We start from the raw sequence: 21,365 nt of genomic DNA, 5'->3' as shown, positions 1-21,365 counted from the left end.
TAAATTGGAGGGAAACAACATACACTTTTACAATTTTCAAGAAGTGTAAATAAAGGTATAATAGGAAAAAATTTGTTGTCTTTTCTTGATTTGTCAAAATGGACAACTAAATAGGGACAACTAAAAAAGGAAATATGGACAAGTAAATAGGGACGGAGGGAGTAAGAGGGAGTTAATGATGGGACATTAGAATGTCCCATCATAAACTCCCTATATAATAATATAATATAATATAATAAATCATTTTTTCTACTATATAATATATATAATATATATTTATTTTTCTACTATATAATAAAATGGAGTTTATATAATATATAATATAATATATATATATATAAACTCCCTTTTATTATATAGTAGAAATAAATAATATATATGTATATATAATATAATATAATAAATAATTTATAAATGAATTAAAATATTTAATATTTAAAAGATATATAATAAAATAGGTTGACTCTCAAAATTCTATCCGGGTCACATATATTGGGACAGAAAAAATAACATATATCATTTTAAAATTATCAAAATAGTATTATAAATAATAATAATTAACAACTTAAAACATCTGAAAGACATTTTAAAAGGGTTAATTTAATAATTTTATTCATATCACATAAATTAAGACAAAGTGACCAGCAATGTAGGTTATTTGAAAGTTACATAAAAATATTATAAATNATGTTTTAATTTAATTTAAAGTTACTTTGATAGGATAAATGGCATACAATAGATATTTTAAATTCTAGCATTACAAAAATATTATTCTTAAATTTTAAATATGTTAGAGACGGATCAGCTACATGAATCTCTACCCGATCATTTTTAAATTTAAATCGTCTCAAGAAAATTCAACCATATATTAAAAATTCTTTAGAACTTTTACATGCATTAGAATCTCTTGTTGATGACGAAAATTATTTCACAATTATATTTGTCATGAAATTATTGCAGAGAAGAAAAAAAGAAGAATCATTGACATTGTCGTCTTAATTTATGTGGTATATTTTTATATAACTTACCTAAATCACATAGTGTAAAGAGTAAATTACATATGTCTTGAAATGAATGTCATATTTTTTTTAAAGAAAAATCTTAATCTTAATAAAATAGAGGGAAATAACCAAAAAACTTAAATCACAATTTTTTTTTTTAAAAAAATATAAAGTACAAAAATCTCACACATTTAAAGGATAAATGGACCATAGAAGTTGAGAAGAAGGAAGTAAAAGAAAACCATATCCGTTTGGCATAGATTTCCCAAATAAAATTTGGGAAGAAATTTGGCAAATAGTGTTTGTCTATATAATTTGTTATTATTTGGTAAATATTTTTGGCAAATAACCCAAATTCTCAAATACTAGAAAAAACTAGTATTTGGGCAAAATCTCCTTATTTGAGAACTTTTAATAATTCAAATTCTACATTAAACTTTTATTTTTTACAAAAACACCTTCTATAGTAGTTATTTGAGTTGTTTTACATAATTTTTTACGTGAACATCAAGTAGCGATGAAATATTTAATAAATATGAAAGTGATGATATGATTGTTGATGAAAATTATAATAATTCGCTTAGGGTAACAAAGTCATGTGCTATGTAATACAAACACATGGTTAATTTTGATAGTTTTTAAAACTTATGGGTATAAATCATTTTTCTTAAAAAAGGAGAAATATATTTTCCAAATAGTATGGCCAAACACATGGTAAAATTTCACCCAAATTTTTACCCAAATAATATTTGCCAAAAATATTTGAAAATATATGATCAAACGCTAGCTAAGTTTTTTTTCTAAATTATGCTTACTCTTTTGCTTTCGTTTTCTGTTCTTATTTTACACTTAATAAATAAACAAAATATTTATTAATAATTTGATTTTTTAAAAATGTAGTAACTAGCATATTATTATAATTTAAAATCACTAACAATATAAGAAAATTTTGATTATATCAAGTATACATGTAACACAAATGGTAGGAGCAAATAGGGTCGGTTCTATTTTCCCGTGTTTTGACGTGTACCGGCCAAACCTAACACATCCAGAATCCCACACGCAACAAGCGCCAACGAATGAAGCACGGTCAAAAATGACCACCAACCGGGGCGGACTTAGGAACTCTTTTGATAATAAATTATATCGTATAAATATAATATTTTTTTAAATTTTATTTATATAAATTCTGAATTCCTTGAATGTAAGAATAAATATTGACTTATTGGCTTATGGTGTTCAAAATTCAAGTTGAAGTTCTAATCCACAGCTAAAACATTATATTTTTTATTTTTTAATCTCCCTTAGAGAAAATCTTGAATCTGTCCACCGCCACCAATACGATAAGTCTAATTGTACGTTTCTTTGTTTTGAATTATCGTTCTTCTGGTTTGTCAACAAGTAATATCAAATTGTTCACCTTTTGCGTACAGGAACCAAAAAAGAAGACTAGGACCTTTCCATAGAAAGCTTGTTGCATTATATTATTTTCATATATGTATATATATTTCTATCTTTTTCCCTTTAATGATCTAGAGCCTAAATACAAGCGCATTTTATTATTAGAAGTACTTTTTTTTATCATAATAATCCCTTAGAAATTTTAATTCTTCGGTCGACTTCCTTTTCCAACTCTTCAAGCCCTCCTACTTCTTCCAATTCCTGCACCAAATAGCCATTAATCCATATTCAGCCTCTATTACCATTATTCCTATTTATATATTACTTGTATTGTGTTAAACAACAAAGAAAAATATTAAATTAGATTAACTACATATGATAGGGGGATTGGAATTGGGGAGGGAATCGAACCCTCGTTAATAAGGTAAAAGTTCAAAAAATCAACAAGAATTCATGTGGCAAAGTTAAAAAAGGAGGAAAAGAGTAGCACCTTAGGTCCTAAGAACAAGCCATATGGGACACCATCAAATTTGTCCGAGTGATGAAGCTGAAATCCCCAGACAGCAAAATCAAAGAAGATCCAGTCGTTAGAATCCGTTAAAATACAAATTAATTAAAAAATAAAAAAACCAATCAATTAAATATTGATCTAATTAAATGATGGTGCTAATTTTGATTAAAATAAGATTAAGAGTAAAGCTACAGTCCAATAAACTTTTTGTTACCTGATGTGCAGCAGCTACCCTCCGAAAGTAAGGCACGTTGGCAATAGGCCCTACGGGGAATCTCTTATGAACCAGTCCATCGTGAACGAACATGTAAGCCATACCAAATACTGTGATCCCCAATCCCTGCATAAAAACCACATTTTTCACATATATAACTTAAACTCATGAAAAAACGATACGTAGTTAGTGAGAACTTACAGCGCCGAAACAGAGGCCAGGGACGAGGCCTTTATGGAAAAAACCGTATGAAAGAAGAGCTATAGCTGGAACAGCATTCGTTATGGCGAAAACATCGTTCATCTCAAAAGGTCCTTCTCTTGGTCTATGGTGTGACTGAAAATATTATATAAAAATCATGAACAGTCAAAATTTTGAAAAACTTGACAAGAATCTTTATTTTTCTTAGCAAGAATCCAAATTAGTGTCTAATAATTTAGTGTGTAAATTTGGAAATTAACCTCGTGCATGTGCCATAAAGAAGCATGCCATAGTGCTCTATGAGCCCATCTCGCCCAGTACTCCATTCCTACCTGAAGGACCACAGCATTAAATTACAGCAAATCAGCTCATCACGAAACTTTTATTAAGTACTTTTTAAACATTTCATGCTTTAGTCTGTTTCTATTTACATGACATAGTTTGAATTTTGAGTCAAATAAAGTTAACTTGTTACTGCAATTAATAAGTCCTTCGAATATTTTAAATTGTTAATTTTTATGAATTATATTTTTTTCTATTTAACTTCTAAATATGTAGTAATATTTTAAAAAGATCTTAAAGGTTTATGTCCTAATACACGGTTAAAATAAAAATAAAAAATCTTCAAATTCAAAATATGTCATACAAATTGGGACAAAACGGAAGAAGTATTGAACATGAGAAGAAGAAAAAACGGAACTTACGGCAGCGCCAAACGAGAGAGTGAATGTAGCTAACATTTCAGAAAAAGGCACTTCTCCACCCTATCCAAAAAGCCTAAGATTAAGCTTAAGAAAGAAGAAGAAAAAAAATGGAGTAATTAATTAGTACCTCCATTTGCCATGAAAATCTGTAATAAACCGACAAAATGGCCATAGAAGTAATCCCTAAACTAGACATGACAGCCGCCACAAGATAAGTAAACCTCTCCGATTTCTTCCTCGCCAATTTTTCCGCCAGCCAACAGGCAGCTAAACTCTTCTCCTCATTAATCTCTACTTGTATCTGATCCTGTATTACTTCACTCTCACTTTGGATAGCACTATTCAATTTTTCATTCTCCAGCACAAAGCAAACCGCCAACCTCGGCTTTCTTCGAGACAGCAAAATTGCGCCAAAATTGCGAGTTAACGGAGAGAAGAACAGAACTGAGGGGGCGGTTGAGGCGGATTTTGGACCGGGAAACGGATTGTGACGGAGGCAAATAGTTCGGTAACCAGCGGAGGCTGAAATTCCGGCCGCCATGGACGGTGGAGGATCCAAATTAGCTGATGGATTTCAAATTCAGTGAAATTGAAAGGCAGGTTAAGACGTTAAGTGGCCAAATACGATGGATATTCAGTTTGTGGAGTGCTTGTGGAAAGTGTATAAATAGAGTGCAAACGTTACGTTGCTCAACGTGTTGGCACACGTTGTTGCCATTAAGCATGGAGGGAACTGGGGTCCTCCTAACTAACTAGTTCTTGAACTTATGGTCCCCGTTTCTGCAAATACTACAAGATTGCCACTTTTAGTAATTTAATTTTCTCACAATACTAAAGTAGTTTCACTCCCTTCTAAATTTTAATTATTATTTTTTGTATAATTAAATGGTATTTGCTATCTACTAATTCAAGTAAATAACATATAATTTCTTTTATAATTTATATATGTATTAATGATAATTTATATAGGTTTTTAAATTACAAATTAAACACTGTATTAAGTTATTATTAAAAGCTACCAAACATGGTACTTACTTGCATAAGTCACTCCAAATCATCTACCAAACATGGTATTATTTTTACGTTTTTCTTAAAAGAGAATTAACAAACTGATTTCATAAATCTTGAAAAAAGTTTTTTTTTTGTTAACATCTTTAAAAACAAATTACGAAAACTAATTTTAGAAAATTGTTCGTGATGTAATAATATCAATTAGTTACGAAAAACACAACTTTAAGGGGTCGTTTGGTGTGAAGGATTACATAAAATAGTCCTGTGATTAAATTGTAGTGTCACTTAATTTGTTGTTTGGTTGGCATGTCCCGTATAACTTATACCAGGATTAATAATTAGTACCAGGATAAGTTATCCCTCCCCTTGAGTGGTATAGTAATTTCGGGATAACTTATCCCAGGATAAAATAAGTAAATGAAAAAAATATCCTTTTAAACCTTTTTTATACATCACTTTTCACATTCACGAAGGGTACTTTTGTAAGCAAATAAATTGATCTTAAAATTTATGCAAAGCTTATTATTTTAATACAACAAACCAAAAACTCAATAAAAAATAATCTCAGCATAACTTATCTCATCATAACTAATTCCATCATAATTTAGCCTATCATAACTAATTTCGCCGTAACTTGAATTCAAACCAAACGACTCCTAATTATTTGAGTATAGAAAATAACACCTTACTAGTTTAATTTATGAAAAATAACGAAATAGAGAAAAATAAAAAATACAAAACTATAAAGAAAAAAAAAACTAATTACATAAAACACAAATTTGATGAGTATATCCCATTGATATATCTAAAGTCATATCAAAAGATACTTTATTAATTTAATTAATGAAGAACAATATGAGAGAAAAATAAAATAAAAAATAAAAATTATTAAATAGAATAATATAATCATCAATACAAATTTAACTATTTGAATATATCTCGTAACGTAACGTATTTAAAATTTCATACTTAAACAATCCCATATTAATTTTGATTAATGAAAAACAACAAAAGAATATATTAAAAAAATAAGAATAAAAAATGACCACGAAAGGGCATAAGAGGAAAGGGCGGTGGGATAAATCGGCGCAGTTTTTATTTTCATTTTTTTGGAATGACGGTTATCTCTTAAATATTCAATAACTCCGCAAATTTAAGCATGAATTGGGAAATGGGACGTGTCTAATTTTACTAGGTGAACGAATTTTTTTATTTTTCTATTGTATGACGAAATTTGGCACTTTTTGGTTTAGGCAAAATAGCCAATCCAAATTAATTGACGGACTAACTCAACGATCTGTTTGGTACAATGTAAAATATTTTCTTAAAAGTATTTTTTTTTTATAATTTTCATAACGTGTTTAAAACCATGCAAATTTCAAAGGAAGGAAGAATTAGTAAGTGAAAACTACTCTTCTATTTTATTTGATGTGCGTACTAAGTTTTTGATACAAATTCGAATATTTAAAAATGATGAATTATAATAATTAATAGTTTAAAATATTTAAAAAATTATGACTAAGAAAAATATTTTCATAATGAATAGTAGTGAGTACCACACAGGGTAAAACAGGAGTACGGCAATAATTGCATAATACAAGGTGACAAATCTGTCACAAATTTATCATTGTGGATGTTATCTTTATTAAGAATTTTGTTTTTCTCTTTAAATTTTTTGATGATCTTACATTTCTATTGGAAAAAAGGGAGGACAATAAGCTGTAGTTTTTGCATTTGGTTTGGTTTAATTAAAATGAAGTAGTGCATGATTCATATATGAATTAATAATTAAGGTCTAGACGGTAAATACTATATTTTTAGCAAGAATAATTTAGGAGGGAAATGAGTAAATCAAAGAACATAGAGGAGAAAGACTGTGGAGAAGAGAGAACAAGTTAAGAGGGAAATGCGTAAAATGAATAGATCAATACTATATTTTTAGCTTGAGGAGAAGAGAGAACAATTTAGGAGGGAAATGCGTAAAATGAATAGATCAATACTATATTTTTAGCAGGTCATTAAATGATTTAAAATAGTATCTTTTTAATTTTAACAAAAAATTAATTAAATATATTGGATAACTTTATAGAGAAAATACAACAGTTGAATAATTTTGAAGTTACAAAGGAAAATTAGCGACTTTTTAAGAGAAGAATCCATAATTGAGTGTTATATGAGATATTATTTCTAGAAATCTATAGCTAAAAATGTTAGGAAAAAAAGACATAATTACTTGAAGTTTTTACAGTTGTTTCTTCTTCGAGAAAGGATGATTGGATGGCTGCTAAACTACTCATCGTGTAAGAAATTTTCCATGGCTACAAGCCCATAGAAAAGAAATATTTCTAATATATGGAAATATTTTTTTCAAGTTTAAATTTCTAATATATGGAAATATTTCTATCTGATGATTTTTTTTTTTCAAGTTTACTCTGGCAATATTTTTATATTAAAAAATAAATAAAATTTAATTTATCATTTTATTTTTAATATCATACTTCTAGCCTCATAAATTTTATAACGTACTTAAAACCACGTATATTTAAAAGGAAAGGGGGGGATTTTTAATTGAAAACTACTCTTCTATTTCATTCGATGTGGCGGTGCATACTACAGTAGTTAGTTTTGCTACAAATTCGAATATAAATTTCAAGTTTAGGATAAAATTACATTTTATATAAGTATCTGAAAATAATATAAAATATTAAAAATTATAATAATTAATAATAGTAAAAGTTTTTAAAAATCATGACCCAAAAAAATATTTTCATAATGAATTGTAGTACCACATAGGGTAAAACAGGGGAAGCGAGTTTTTTCTTATTCTTATAGTTGCTTAACAGCTAGCAAATCTGTCACAATTATTCTTATAATTGCTTAACAGCTAACAAATCTGTCACAAATTATTCTTTCTTATTTATCATTGTGGAGGTCACTCTAATTAATAAAAAATGTTATCTTTCAAATTTTTATGATCTTACATTTCCATTGGAGAGGGAGGACAATAAGCTATGGTTTTTGCATTTGATTTGCTTTAATTAAAATGAAATGGTGCATGATTCATATATGAATTAATTAAGGTCAATAGGGTCAATAATATATTTTTAGCAAGAATAATTTAGGAAGGAAATGGGTAAAATAAATAATATAAGAGGAAAAAGAATGTGGCTAAGAGAGAGCAATTTAGGAGGAAAATGGGTAAAATAAAATGTTTAAAATTATATTTTTAGTGGATCGAGTCATTAAATGGTTTTAAAGGATATCTTTTTATTTTTTTGTAATTTTTGTTTTAAATAAAGATTTCATTTGAGCAAATTTTAATGAAAAATTAATTAATTACGTTAGTGACTTTATAGGTATAATATTCAATAGTTAAGTATCTTTGAGGAATCGAGTGATTTTTAGGGGCATGGGAACTGCTCATGTATTGATCTACCGAAATAACCTCTAGGGCATAGTTAAGTACAAAGATATTATCTCCAGAAATTTATAAAGACATTTTATTTTATGCAATTTGTGACGAGTTAGGTTAGTTTGTACTTTTGGTCGGGAACAGGTTTTTGCTCTATAGCTAAAAATGTTGGGAAAAAGACGTTATTACTAGAAGTTTATATTGTTTGTTTCTTCTTCAAGAAAAGATGATTGGATGGCTGATAATTGCTCATCGTATAAGAAATTTATCCACTGCCATAGTGCTATAGAATAGAAAAAAATATTATAAGGATCAAGTAAAATAAAATAAAAGGAGTATAATCAGTTCAAATAAATCTAAATTCCGTTGGTGATGAAGTTTGAAACGCGAAACTATCACAATTCATCAATCAAGAAATGCAAAAGGCTAGTGAGGTTTGAGTTTTGGAAGATCACTAATTAGTTGGAGTCATATTTATTTAGGTAACTTATAGAAATTTCACTAGTTTAGGAGGTAATTACTTAGATACATGCTACTTTGTAATTGATGCGTCCAAATATGCCTAGATATATGTATCTCAAGATATATAAAGTCAAAATTATGTGTAATTTATTTTAGATACATTGCATCCAAGTAGATTCACATTTATTTGAGATACATAGATAAATCTCGTCTCTCCCATCGCTCGTCACTCTCATATCTCGTTCGTGTATCTGGTATGCCAGACACATGCAAATCACACCAAATACATGTATTTTTTGGATTTGCAAGTATCTGAGATACATAGACAAATCTCACTCGCCTCCCTCCCGTTCTCACTAGTCTCTCTCCCTATTTCAATGTATCTAGTAGCAAAAATATGTATCGAAGTGTATCTGAATTGAAATATGATATGAAATTATTAATTAGTGAGATAAAATGTAATTATTTTAAACTATAGAAAAAATTAATGAATATGGTAGATATATTTGTATAATTAGATAGTTTCTCCATTTATTTATGTTTGAGGGTAGGTTCTTATTAATCACTATAAACTTGTAAAAATTCAAGATAAAAGTATCAGAGATCTTAAACTTCAAAGTAATTTATGGTGTGCATAGTACTTAGTAGTCAGTAGTCATGGAGGGGAATTTACATATGCTTTGGCAATCAGAAAAAATTAACAATCCAGTGAGAATTTTTTAAAATTAGTCATTCTTCTACATGAAAAACCCATAATGGTGTTTGATTTCAAAGACGTTAAAAACGTTATCAAGAAAGAGAATTTACAGTATGCTCTCATTGTCAAATTCTCATATGAAAAGGCCAGAACTTTATTTCTACGAAAAATATTGTCTCAACAATTATAATTTAAGGATAAATATAACATTGGATTATTAGAAAGTCAACATGTATAATTGCAATTCACTTTAAAGGGAGATTATATTGCGATTTTTTTTATAAAAAATAGCCTGATTAAGTTTATTGGTACTATCATACCACCCAAAGTAAAAATGGATGCAGGTAACTACTCTAGTAGTTCAATCTAATGCGTCAAAGGATATTGTTTGTAAAATTTCTTTTGAAGCACTTATTTGGATAAAGAATTAGCGTTAGTTGATTTCAATCCTACAAAGGACCAGACTTTGATTGGGGCCTATTATGAAAATAATATACAATACGAAAAAATGGTAATGTTATAACTCCAACATTATATGTTCTAATTATAAAGTAGTTAAGATTATTCAAGAAAATCAGGATGTTATATTACACAAATCAATCCAACAATCAAGTTATTCGTAGTCACATTTAACATCCCGACTCATAAAGCCCCTTCCTAATATTTGGATTCATTTGGTGAACATCAAAATGAATTTGAGCAGTTTTTATTGTCCAAAAGAATGACAAAGATTTGGTGAAAGATACGTTATCATTCTCTCAAAGCTAATTTCACAAATAATTTTATTATTTCAAAGAAAAATAGCGGAGATGAGTGCTCCTAGGTGGGTTGATTTGATCGATGAAGAAGAGAAAGTTTCACCTCTTTCAGTGAATAGAAAATTAGGTCCAAAAACTTCAATATTTGTGCTAGTGTGATGGCAAAGAAGAATGAGCCAGAGACCTTAGCATCGAGATTTAGTCCAACTAATGTTTATGTTTTTTCCTTGAAATTTTTGAAAGATTGTTTCAACTAATATTTAGATTTGAACGAAGATTTTTTGATGAAAACGAGGAAGATAATATGTTGGATATATACTTTTATAAAGTTGCTAGGGATGTGAATATGTTATCTAAACATCAAAGGAGTGGAAATAACAAAATAAAAAAGAGAACACATTGAAGGCCGCACAATTGGGATGGTGAAGTAATGAAAGATTTTGTTCCAAGACATGACTCGTTGTATTAACCACTTAGACGAAAATTTTCCATATTCTATTTCATTGATAACTGAAATAAATCTAAACGTATTACTTGGTACCTACTACTTCAAATATGAATTGATAATAATATCATTTTGCTTAACCTCTATTTACTAGGATCATGGCGAAAAAGATTTTGTTTAAAAAAGCTAAAACAATATGTTGATGTCTCTAGTAAGCTAAAGTCGTCGTTTAATAGCTGTTTTGCTTCGCTTTCTTCTTTACAAATAAGAACTTGAAGTTTTAGTTAGGATTAGAAATCTCTACGGTTACACTTTGAAACAACTGAAAGGATGTGGTGCAACTTAGTAACGCGTTTGTTTTGGGTACAAAATGTCACAGTTCAATTCTATCATTTCTATCTACGCGATTGGCATATTAGAATCACATGACAGTGTTAATTAGCTTCAACAAGATCCAATAAATTCAAAAAAAAAAGTGATGAACTATCAAAGTGTTATTGGAAAGATTTGAAAAAGAAGACAAGAAAAACATATTTCAAATTCCTATAGACGGACAATCTATTTTTTAAAATCTGTACTTTTATATAGAAAATTTGTACAAACTTAGTGATGATCATAGAATACCTAGTTTTATCTAACCCTTATTTTCTTCATGCTTGTTAATTAGTAAAGATTCGTTAGCTAATTAAAATTGATAACATAACCTTGCCTCTTTGCTTATACTTATTCCTATTAAGGACTTCTAATTTTAATAGAAGGACACTCCGCACTCCATTTAGCGGTACAAATTTATGCACGGAACAATTTTGGTCCTTTAAACTTATCAAAAATCAACATTTTGAACATCCATTATATATTTAACAATTTATGTTCGTCAGATATGAGCGAAATAGTATAAAAAAAGTAAAGATTTAATCATATACACCAAAAAAGCTTCATTAAATTCTAAAATTTTACAACACAAAAAAAAAATTACACTAGACATTAAAAATATACATAAAAAAGTAGTGAACATTATACTAAACTCTAGAAATAAACAAAAGAATAGCATATGCTACAAAATTATACCTTTCAAATGTGAGTTCCTGCTAAATCCCAAGGGAATTCAATAAATATTTGACAGAGATAAAAAATACTTTTTCCGTCCACTTTTAATTATCATAATTTTTCTTTTTAGAGTCAAATTATAAGAATTTTGACTAACATTTTACGATATATTTTTTCATCATATTGATATGTAAAAAATTGCAATATATAGTAGTTTTTGTATAGTTTTTAAATATCTAAATTTTTTATTTAAAATATCAATTAATGTAATCTAATTTAATTTTGAAAATTAGTCAAATTGACTTTCGAAAATTGTCACGAAAATGGACTAAGGGAGTATTTGACTTTTGATTTGACACACTTGAAAGAAGTAAAACTTATTAACTGCATTAATACATACAAAATTACTTTGAACCTACTCTTAAATATAACGAACCATTATGTCATTTTCTCTACAATTGATACCTCAGAGTCCATTGTCCCGATTTATCCCTTATTTATTTCATTTGTAAGATTGATTGCCTTGACTTTAAAATTGCATTACCGATTAAATACTTTCCAAATGAAATATAGCAAGTGGATTCTCTCAGAACCAAATCATTAAATTTCTTATTACCAAATTTGCATCTAGTAATTTCAATTTCTCGACTTTTAAATAGCAAAGTTTTCGCCATAATTATGGGAATAAGATTAATATACTTACAAATGTGAAAATCTCCTCAAATGGTTAGTTATTAAATGTTTAGTTTGACGCACAATCTATACTACAGTATATAACAGAATCATACAACCAATATTCATTCATTCAAAAGTTTTCTGTTCATCAATGGAGTTGTATCACAAATCAACATGCCATGTAAATTTATTTCTCTTTAATTAGGCAATATACATTAAGCATAGATCTTCTCAATGTCCGTTGATTATAAATTTACCATTTTCATTAATTCTTATGGATTTTTCTTTATTTTTTGGAACAGTTTCTAGGGAAATTGATGGTCGTTTTGACATGGGGAATACTTTGTCTTAGAACAGCGGTATGTATTGAGTATGAAGCTTTAAGTTGTCGAAAACACACAGCATTATTGACAGATTTTGGAGGCAAAGGTGACGGAAAAACGTCGAACACAGAGGCATTTCGAAAAGCTATACATGAATTGAGCAAATTTGCAACAGATGGGGGAGCACAGCTCATTGTTCCTCCTGGAAAATGGTTAACAGGGCCATTCAATCTAACTAGTAAATTCACTCTTTATATACACCAGGATGCTGTCATTCTAGTTTCTCAGGTTTCATTCATTCCTTGTCCCTTTCTTTTTTTACTTCAAAGAAAATTGGTTTGATCGGGAACCTGAACTTTCACCTTGATGGTGAGAGTTCGATTTTCCATCTTGTAATCCCCTCCTCTATTTCCCCTTAAAAAAAGAAGAAGAAAAAGGACATTGGTTTGATCTTTTCTCTTATCCTAGCCCCTAGGGGTAAAAAGGAAAGAAATCAACCCGAAAACTATCTGGTTGATCACATAAATTAATCACCAAACCAGAAATGTTTTGGTGAAAAAGAACGTGAATGAAGGATCTCACTGAATTGAATCTATTCATCCTTAAATGTGTACGAAAAAATCATTGTTCAACTCGTTGACAGCATTACAAACAAAACAAAGCCTATTCTCCCGCTCTATCTATTCGAGAGATGGGAGGACAGAGGAATTTGGTCTCCAGGATTTATTTTGTTCCTTGATACCCCTTAAAATCGTCAGCAGGTATCAATGGTTACAGATTAAATAAGAAAATTTACACCATATTAATTTTAAAGATAACCAATTGTGTATTATCACAACTACATTTTTCTAAAATTGTCTCAATGTTCCACATTTTAATTAATTTTCGATATTTTTTTTTATAGAAACGACACATAAGAATCTCTATATAAGCTAGGCATTTCACTTCAGAGAACTACATTAACATTATATGTGAGTTGACCTAGCAAACCTAGACGAGGTTCCTTGACGTAAGCAGTGGTGTAGCCACATACTAATTATATAGATCCAACTTTACTTTTTTATACATATATAATGAATCCTTAACGAATTCTTGACTTCACTTAAGATGCAACAGCTGTTGTTAATATACACATATGTGATTGTTTGTACAGGATGAGGCAGAGTGGGATTTAATTCCACCATTGCCATCTTATGGAATAGGAAGGGATAATCCAGGACCAAGGTTTATCAGTTTCATTTTTGGAACAAACTTGACTGATGTAGTCATTACAGGTAAATATCCTCTTTGTACTATCAAGACAAAATAATATGCCAAGTACAACAATTACTACGCTTCAGTCTGAAGCTAATTGGGATCAGACGTATGAATCCTCAATATCATGAATATTTCAGACACTGATGCCAACACTTCTAATGTTAGTTGTTTTATATGTATGCTGATGATGATTAGGTGGAAATGGCACCATAGATGGTCAAGGTCAACTGTGGTGGACTAAATTTCGACAAGGTCAAATGAAAAACACCCGACCTTACCTGATTGAGATCATGTTTTCTGATCATGTTCAGATTTCCAATCTTACATTGATCAATTCTCCTTCATGGAATGTCCATCCTGTTTACAGCAGGTTTACTTTCTTGTTCCTCTCATTTGTTTATATCATATCATTTTATAATTCACGTGGTCATCTTTGGATTTGTGCCATGTGGAGCCCACTAAAGGAAAACCCGCCTACAAGGAGTTTCTCCATTCTCAAGGGACGAACTAGGCATCTGATTAAGGGTGGAGGGATCTTCTCATCCCACCATACTCCTTAGTGGTGCTTGTTAACTTACTTTGATATGTACTCTCTGATTCTATTTTTTTTTTCTTCCGAAAAATGCAGTTTTGTGGTAATTAAGGGATTAACAATCCTTGCACCAGTTGATTCACCAAACACAGATGGGATTGACCCAGGTTTGTTACAAGAACAGACTCTAGTAAACAAATGAGAAGGTGACATCCTCTAGTGAAGTAGTTACTAATTCATTTTTGGTTGTGCAGATTCTTGTTCCAACACAAGAATTGAAGATTGCTTCATAGTCTCGGGGGATGATTGCATAGCAGTGAAAAGTGGTTGGGATGAATATGGAATAGCATTTGGAATGCCTACAAAGCACCTAATCATAAGAAACCTCACCTGCATATCACCTGATAGTGCAGTCATTGCTCTCGGAAGCGAAATGTCTGGTGGCATTCAAGATGTGAGAGCTGAAAACATTGCAGCAATTAGTTCTGAATCAGGCCTGAGGATCAAAACTGCTATAGGAAGAGGGGCGTATGTTAAAGACGTGTTTGTGAGAGGAATGACATTGCAGACAATGAAATATACCTTTTGGATAACAGGCGATTATGGGTCTCATCCTGACGATCATTATGATCCGAAAGCACTTCCTGTCATTCAAGGAATCAATGTAAAAGACGTTGTAGCTAAGAATGTGACAATAGCAGGGAAATTAGCGGGGATAGATGGTGATACCTTCAATGGAATTTGCATATCGAATGTGGCCATCGAGTTGTCAGAACAGGCTAAGCAACTACAATGGAACTGCAGTAATATAAAAGGTGTTTCTAGCCAAGTCAGTCCTCAGCCGTGTGCTCTGTTGCCTGATAAGAATATTGATTGTCCTTTTCCCACTGACACTTTACCTGTTGATAAGATTCAGTTCCAGACTTGTGCTGCAGCTACTACTATGCATTAAGTAAAAGATAGTGAAATACCCAGCTAGTCCCTTGTTGTGCTTTAATTTTTTTGGAACCATTTTGATTATTTATTAAACAACATTTGCTCCAGCCCATGGTTTCCAGTTTTCTAGTAAACTCAATTTATGGATGTTCCTGCCAATGCTTCACTCTTAGACTTGGATAATATGTCCCTAAGGATACATTAGCAAGTAATCTTTGAAAGGCCTCAAAAGAAGCCATTGGTATTTGTTGGGGAAGCGGGATGTGGACTCAGAGTGGGTGTTAAAACACAACAGAAACAACTAATTACGACTTTTACTGCCTTATTCCACTTTTTAATTATGTTGCAATATGCATAAGTAGCTGATGTTATACATAGCAATAGAAGTAAAATATAGGAAGAGGTGATCAAGATATGGATGTTGCTGCTAAAAACAGCTCCAAAAGTTTACATGAGAAATGATAAACATCATCAGCTCTCTAAATTTCCAAGATAGAATGGTTTTGGGATGCACAAGTTATTGATTTCTCCAATTAATGGATCACTTGGTGGGAGGGGGCGCAACTTGATCTCGAATATCTTTGGCCATAGTTTCCCTGTCACTGCAATGAAGAACAGAATGGTATCATTCACAGAGCCATCCAAATTCTAAGGATCACTAAATTACACTGTTAAAACACAGCATCATGGCTGAAATTCCTTTATCAGACATCTTATATTGGTACCAAAGGTACAAATTGTTTTGTGCCTTATAAATCGAGGCTACTAGTTAAGTTGAATGAGAGCTTCCGATGCTTGGATTGCAGGTTAATGATAGAGGGAGAGGGAAGACAATTAAGCCAAAGGTGAAGACCGTGTAACAAGGTTGAGCAACAATATGACATGAGAACATATGGGGAAGATAGAGCCTTCAAGATTAGAAATATTTGATTGATACTCATTCGGTGAAAATTGAAAATTGGGTACGTATTATAGAAGAAATGCTAAGAGGTTAAGCTTAAGTGCCTATCTATCCAAAAAGCTGATGAAGATCACACAATACTATAATGATCAGTTCTTACCAAAAGTACGGTCACCGTCTCTGTCCCATGCGATTCCATTCAGGACCTCAAAGTACTGCAGTGAAGAGCAATATTTAGCTTTCGCTCTATATTTGCATCAAAGAACCTGGGGGGGGGGGGGGGGGGGGGGCAAGGGAATACGAAAGTGCAAGGGATAAAGTTCTCTCGATGATGGAAGTTAAGGACTTTACTGGTTCCTGTTTATTCAGTTAAAGGAGGGGAAATGAAGGTAATCAATATGTTTATAGTATGATCCTTAAAATCTTGGTGTAACTTATTTCATATGTGGAAGCATTTCTCACTTCCCATCAGTATAGCCTTCTGTCCATCTAGTGTAGAGGCTATTAACTTTTCTTTCATCTTCCCTCCTCACTCACTCTGAACAAGGTACACCGTATAGCTAATTACCCATCCATATCATTAACCTGTGTTACACCATCCAAGGCTACCAACAAAACATAATAAAAACCAAAAAGGAAAAAAAAAGCTAGACAGAGAAAGACAGGAACAGAAACAGATACCGAAATAAACAGAAAACAGCTTTCAGTAATGTATCTTATGTAAAACGGTGAGAAAGTTACCTTATAGCCTCTTGATTTTAAATCTTCTCTGAAAAAAGTTAAAGAAGCTATCTGTTAACAAATCTTGACCAAAACTTGTGAACTGCAATACATTATGACAAAGAACAAAAGCTAATACCTTAGAGATTGAAGGAGAATCCACCCAATCACAGTGCCATCTTTTGGTGAAATTCTAGCAATGCAATCAGTCTGCAGAGAAAGGCAATACCAACATTATTTCGGTCTCTAACTCAGTGTCAAACTTGGAGTTGAGAAATATGACACTCAGATGTGGAAAAAGAAGGTTATCTGCCACCATTTAGTGTCATACTCATAACCATATCAAATGGGAGTACGCTTATAAAGAGGCTTGCCGAGACAGGTTGCTCTAATTTCTAGCTGAATAAGAAAAGGAGAGGACTTAACTGAGTGGCACAAATAGAATATTGGTTCGTACAGTGATGCCATGCACAATATATATCTTTATCGGAAACCCAATAAGTTATACAAACTTATATGACATAATACAACTAGCTTCTCGAGCAAGGTTGTTTTCTGGACTATTTCACTGAATACCATAACCAAAAAACTATTGTTAAAGTTGCTCAATGGCTTTCTAAATATGTGGACAGTGTAAATAAATGGGAAAAACAAATCCAAAGCCCAAATGGAACTCGGTAAAAAGAGAGATTTATACCCCATAGACATTTGACCATACTTCATCTTTCACATACTCCAGCTCATTGAGGTAGCGCACTTCATGCCCTTGAAACTTGACAACTTGTTTTCTGATGACTGCATTAAGAAATGAGTATCTCCATTTTAAGGAAGCAAAGAAGAAACTAAATATCATGTAGACCGTAGATGGGAAAACCTTTCATCGTCTTAGGGTCAATCTTATATAATGTTGATGTTCCATCACTTCCAAAGAGTACTTTCCCATCAGTTGCCAATCCCCAACCATCTTTCATGTGATGAGTAAACTTTTTGAACTGCATATAATTTCAATTCTAAAAATAGTGAGCTAGGGGTAGCAATAAAAAATGAATTTGGTTGCTCCAATAAAGGGCTTCCGCCAGGTTCTTAAGAGAAGGATTTAGTCTATCAAATTTTCATAGTTTCATGTGAAGTTATAGGAAAGGAGAATTTCGTATTCGAGATGATAATTTTAACTTGAACGTCAAATCAAATAGAGGACCTAACACCACATATCAAGGATGAAACAGCACAATATAAACAGTTAACTAACATGGAAGGCTGTGAAGTTAATTGAGGCAATAATCCTACAGACATTACTTTTCTCATAAAATACATCAGGAGCTTTCATATTACAACAAGCAACATCCAAATTAAAATCAGGAAAAGAAGATGATTCAAATGAAAGCACACAAAGTAATGGAGGCAAGCATACTTTGCTAAAGTTGTACCGATCATATATGAAACCAGTATCCTTCAACCAAGTTAGTTGGAACAAGCTGCAAAAATCGGCAGTTGTTGCATAAGAACTAGTGATCAATTTAAATTCAAAAATAGTAAACAATCACTAAAAGATAAAGGAAAGGAAACAAAAAGACACAACGATCAAAAAGGAAAAAAGCTAAAGAAGAGAAAACTTGGTCTGGTCTAATGTACACCAGAAAATATATCATTATTCATGAATATCTAAGTAATCCTAAGATCGGCTTTCTCTCTCTTTCAAATTAATTGTTCTAGTTTCTATTTTTGGTTATCTCAAGCATGTTTTCATTAAAGGGAAGCCATTTTTCCATACATGTATAATTTTAAACCCATTTCTAAAGACAGAGAATGAAATTTCAACTCTTACTTCTTCTATGTACCTAGTCAAAGTTGGAGAACCAAATCGGACATAGGGAGTGCCGAAGTTGTCAATTTAGTAAAAGAAAGACTGCTACTTAGAGCACAGTCAAAACTTCAAATTATAAACAAAGTTTCACCAAATTCGAGTCGGTTAATTATTATTTGAAACAATGTTACTTATCAGCAGTTTCATAATGACAATTGGCCCAAAATTAATACAACAGCTAAATGCTATTGATATATAAGCAACACTAGGCTTACAGATATTCCTACCAAAATTTGATGTGCTCATAACCGTTAAGAAAATACTGCAATATTCAGGACAGAATTCAATTGCAACCATTACAAGGAGATGATAGAACAGCATATAAGTACTACATGTTATCCTATCTGATAAATGCAAGATTGCTTACTTAGCAGTTATCACAAAGCATTTTCCACATTGTTTCCAGAATTAGGAAATGATGTATGTATCCCTTACCTCTCACCAAGAAGAGCTAAACCCTCTCCAAAGTCAGAAGCCTGCATTTCATGAACAGTCTCAACCTGTGGAGCCAGCAATAGAAGATTCCTTTTAGGTCCAAGATGACACACTTTATGTTTCAACAATAGATACCTGTTCTTTCTCACACGATAAACTTCATAAAAATGGATAATGCAGCTTATAGATAGATATGTTAGCATTTTCAATTGGCAGAAGCTGTCCTGTGAGCCTAAGCAGAAATGTAGTGACAAAATCTTCTTATTCTCCAGCCAGGGGCGGAGGCAGCATATAATGAGGGGTTCATCCGAACCTCCTCGGCGAAAAATATTACTATTTATACATGGTTAAAATTATTTTTTAGGTATGTATAATAGATGTCGAACCCCTTTCCACTAATTCGTGTGTTTACTTCTCAGATTTTGAACCCCCTTATTAAAATTTCTAGCTCCGCCACTGTCTCCAGCCATGACTGAAAACCCAACAGAGAAAAACCAAACATGCATACTTATTTTAAATCCTCACAAAACTTCAAAATTGTATTGTAGTTTTACTTTTAGTAAGCAAGTTGTAGACATACCTTACCATTCTGCAACGCAACTTTCCGAACAGATGACTGCATTTTTCAGAAAGAGAGAATTACCCATGGCAAGCCTAAACAATAATCATGAAGTCAAATCAAGTATATATATATAAGTCAACTCACACGTCCGTAAAGTCCAGTTGATTCAAAGAGTGTGTCATTTTCTGCATAGAGAAGCCCCTGAAGGATAAACACATCGCGTCAGGAACCAAAGACAAATAATTAAGTAAATTTTATTGAAAGTAAGCAAAAACTATAATTGCAAGTAGACAGAATATAATGTTGAATCATAAAAAGTTTCGTAGAACTCAAAAATATCATCAAATTGCTTCAGATTCAACTTTTTTAAAAAAATCCAAGTAAAAAGCTACCATCACCAGAAAGTACATTTTACCGAAAATTTGGGGACGAACAACACTAGCAGACCTATCGTGATCAGCGACTAAATTTCTTATTTCCGCCAACTGTATAATCCAGAAAACTCGAAATTCATAATGCTTATGTTGAAAAATAGAGGAAATCGCGAAAAACTAATGAACCTGGGTGTAAGCTTCGGGGTCGTGAGGGAATTCATTGATGACTTTGACTTTGTAAGCTCCATACGATGCTTCAGCTTCACTGAATACGGCAAAGCTCAGTAGAACAATCAAGCCTACAACTGCAAACCTTCGATTTAGCAGAGACATTTTCGCGTGATGGTTAGTAGTTGAAGCTGAAGACGCCATTGATGATTATTAAGAGGATTTGGTGAAAATAATTATAAATCAGTTGACTGTTAACAATGTCGAGTTATCTCCACCGTCGGATTTGATTAATAAAGGGTAAGACGGGCAACCGGCTTGGCCCTTCTGCTCCAGGATATTTGCTCAAATTCAATGTGCATCGAGTTTTTGAATTTAATATGGAGGTGAAAATCTTATTGCTTCCGTTAAAAATTAGAAATGCTCTTGCCGTGACTACAGATATTCTATTCCTCGGCTGTATGAAAAAAAAAAAATATATATATATATATTTCTCTACTGTCGCTCTCCCAATCGAACAATTGACCAATAATTTGTTTTTGTAATGACTATTTTGTTTTTTCGGTTATTTCTTCTGTCTTAATTAATGTAATGTTATTTGACTTAATAGAATATTTATTTTTGAAATTTATGAACTAAAATAAGTTAAATATTTATGTGGCAATAAATTATCTCACTAAGTATAAAATGAGCAATTTAAAATTAAATTATTATTAAATTATATTTGATCTTTTATGAATTTCAACTACGGAAC

At 31.4% G+C, this 21,365-nt stretch overlaps 3 protein-coding genes across 3 annotated transcripts; 1 reads left to right on the top strand and 2 right to left on the bottom strand.

The window, feature by feature from the left end:
* Nucleotides 1-2,458: 2,458 nt before the first annotated feature.
* On the bottom strand, nucleotides 2,459-4,673 carry LOC125860654 (beta-carotene hydroxylase 1, chloroplastic-like). Its single transcript, XM_049540654.1, has 7 exons — nucleotides 4,160-4,673; nucleotides 4,033-4,092; nucleotides 3,589-3,660; nucleotides 3,329-3,463; nucleotides 3,128-3,253; nucleotides 2,893-2,949; nucleotides 2,459-2,663 (listed from the first exon to the last, which is right to left on the bottom strand). The coding sequence occupies exons 1-7, from the start codon at nucleotides 4,571-4,573 to the stop codon at nucleotides 2,583-2,585; spliced, it is 945 nt and encodes a 314-aa protein (XP_049396611.1). The 5' UTR covers nucleotides 4,574-4,673; the 3' UTR covers nucleotides 2,459-2,582.
* Nucleotides 4,674-12,601: 7,928 nt separating this feature from the next.
* LOC125860843 (probable polygalacturonase) lies at nucleotides 12,602-15,637 on the top strand. The gene is made up of 6 exons (XM_049540874.1): nucleotides 12,602-12,720; nucleotides 12,842-13,150; nucleotides 14,016-14,136; nucleotides 14,315-14,489; nucleotides 14,748-14,818; nucleotides 14,906-15,637. The coding sequence occupies exons 1-6, from the start codon at nucleotides 12,691-12,693 to the stop codon at nucleotides 15,601-15,603; spliced, it is 1,404 nt and encodes a 467-aa protein (XP_049396831.1). The 5' UTR covers nucleotides 12,602-12,690; the 3' UTR covers nucleotides 15,604-15,637.
* A 249-nt stretch (nucleotides 15,638-15,886) lies between these two features.
* On the bottom strand, nucleotides 15,887-20,926 carry LOC125860262 (glutaminyl-peptide cyclotransferase-like). Its single transcript, XM_049540192.1, has 11 exons — nucleotides 20,630-20,926; nucleotides 20,214-20,270; nucleotides 20,088-20,123; nucleotides 19,508-19,572; nucleotides 18,620-18,683; nucleotides 18,083-18,200; nucleotides 17,906-18,003; nucleotides 17,348-17,418; nucleotides 17,230-17,257; nucleotides 16,649-16,703; nucleotides 15,887-16,189 (listed from the first exon to the last, which is right to left on the bottom strand). The coding sequence occupies exons 1-11, from the start codon at nucleotides 20,813-20,815 to the stop codon at nucleotides 16,059-16,061; spliced, it is 909 nt and encodes a 302-aa protein (XP_049396149.1). The 5' UTR covers nucleotides 20,816-20,926; the 3' UTR covers nucleotides 15,887-16,058.
* Nucleotides 20,927-21,365: the final 439 nt, after the last annotated feature.

This window comes from Solanum stenotomum, chromosome 3 (genome assembly GCF_019186545.1).
Source record: "Solanum stenotomum isolate F172 chromosome 3, ASM1918654v1, whole genome shotgun sequence".
Lineage (NCBI taxonomy): Eukaryota > Viridiplantae > Streptophyta > Magnoliopsida > Solanales > Solanaceae > Solanum > Solanum stenotomum.
Note: the sequence above shows the minus strand (reverse complement) of the source record. Positions and strands in the feature narration are given on the sequence as shown.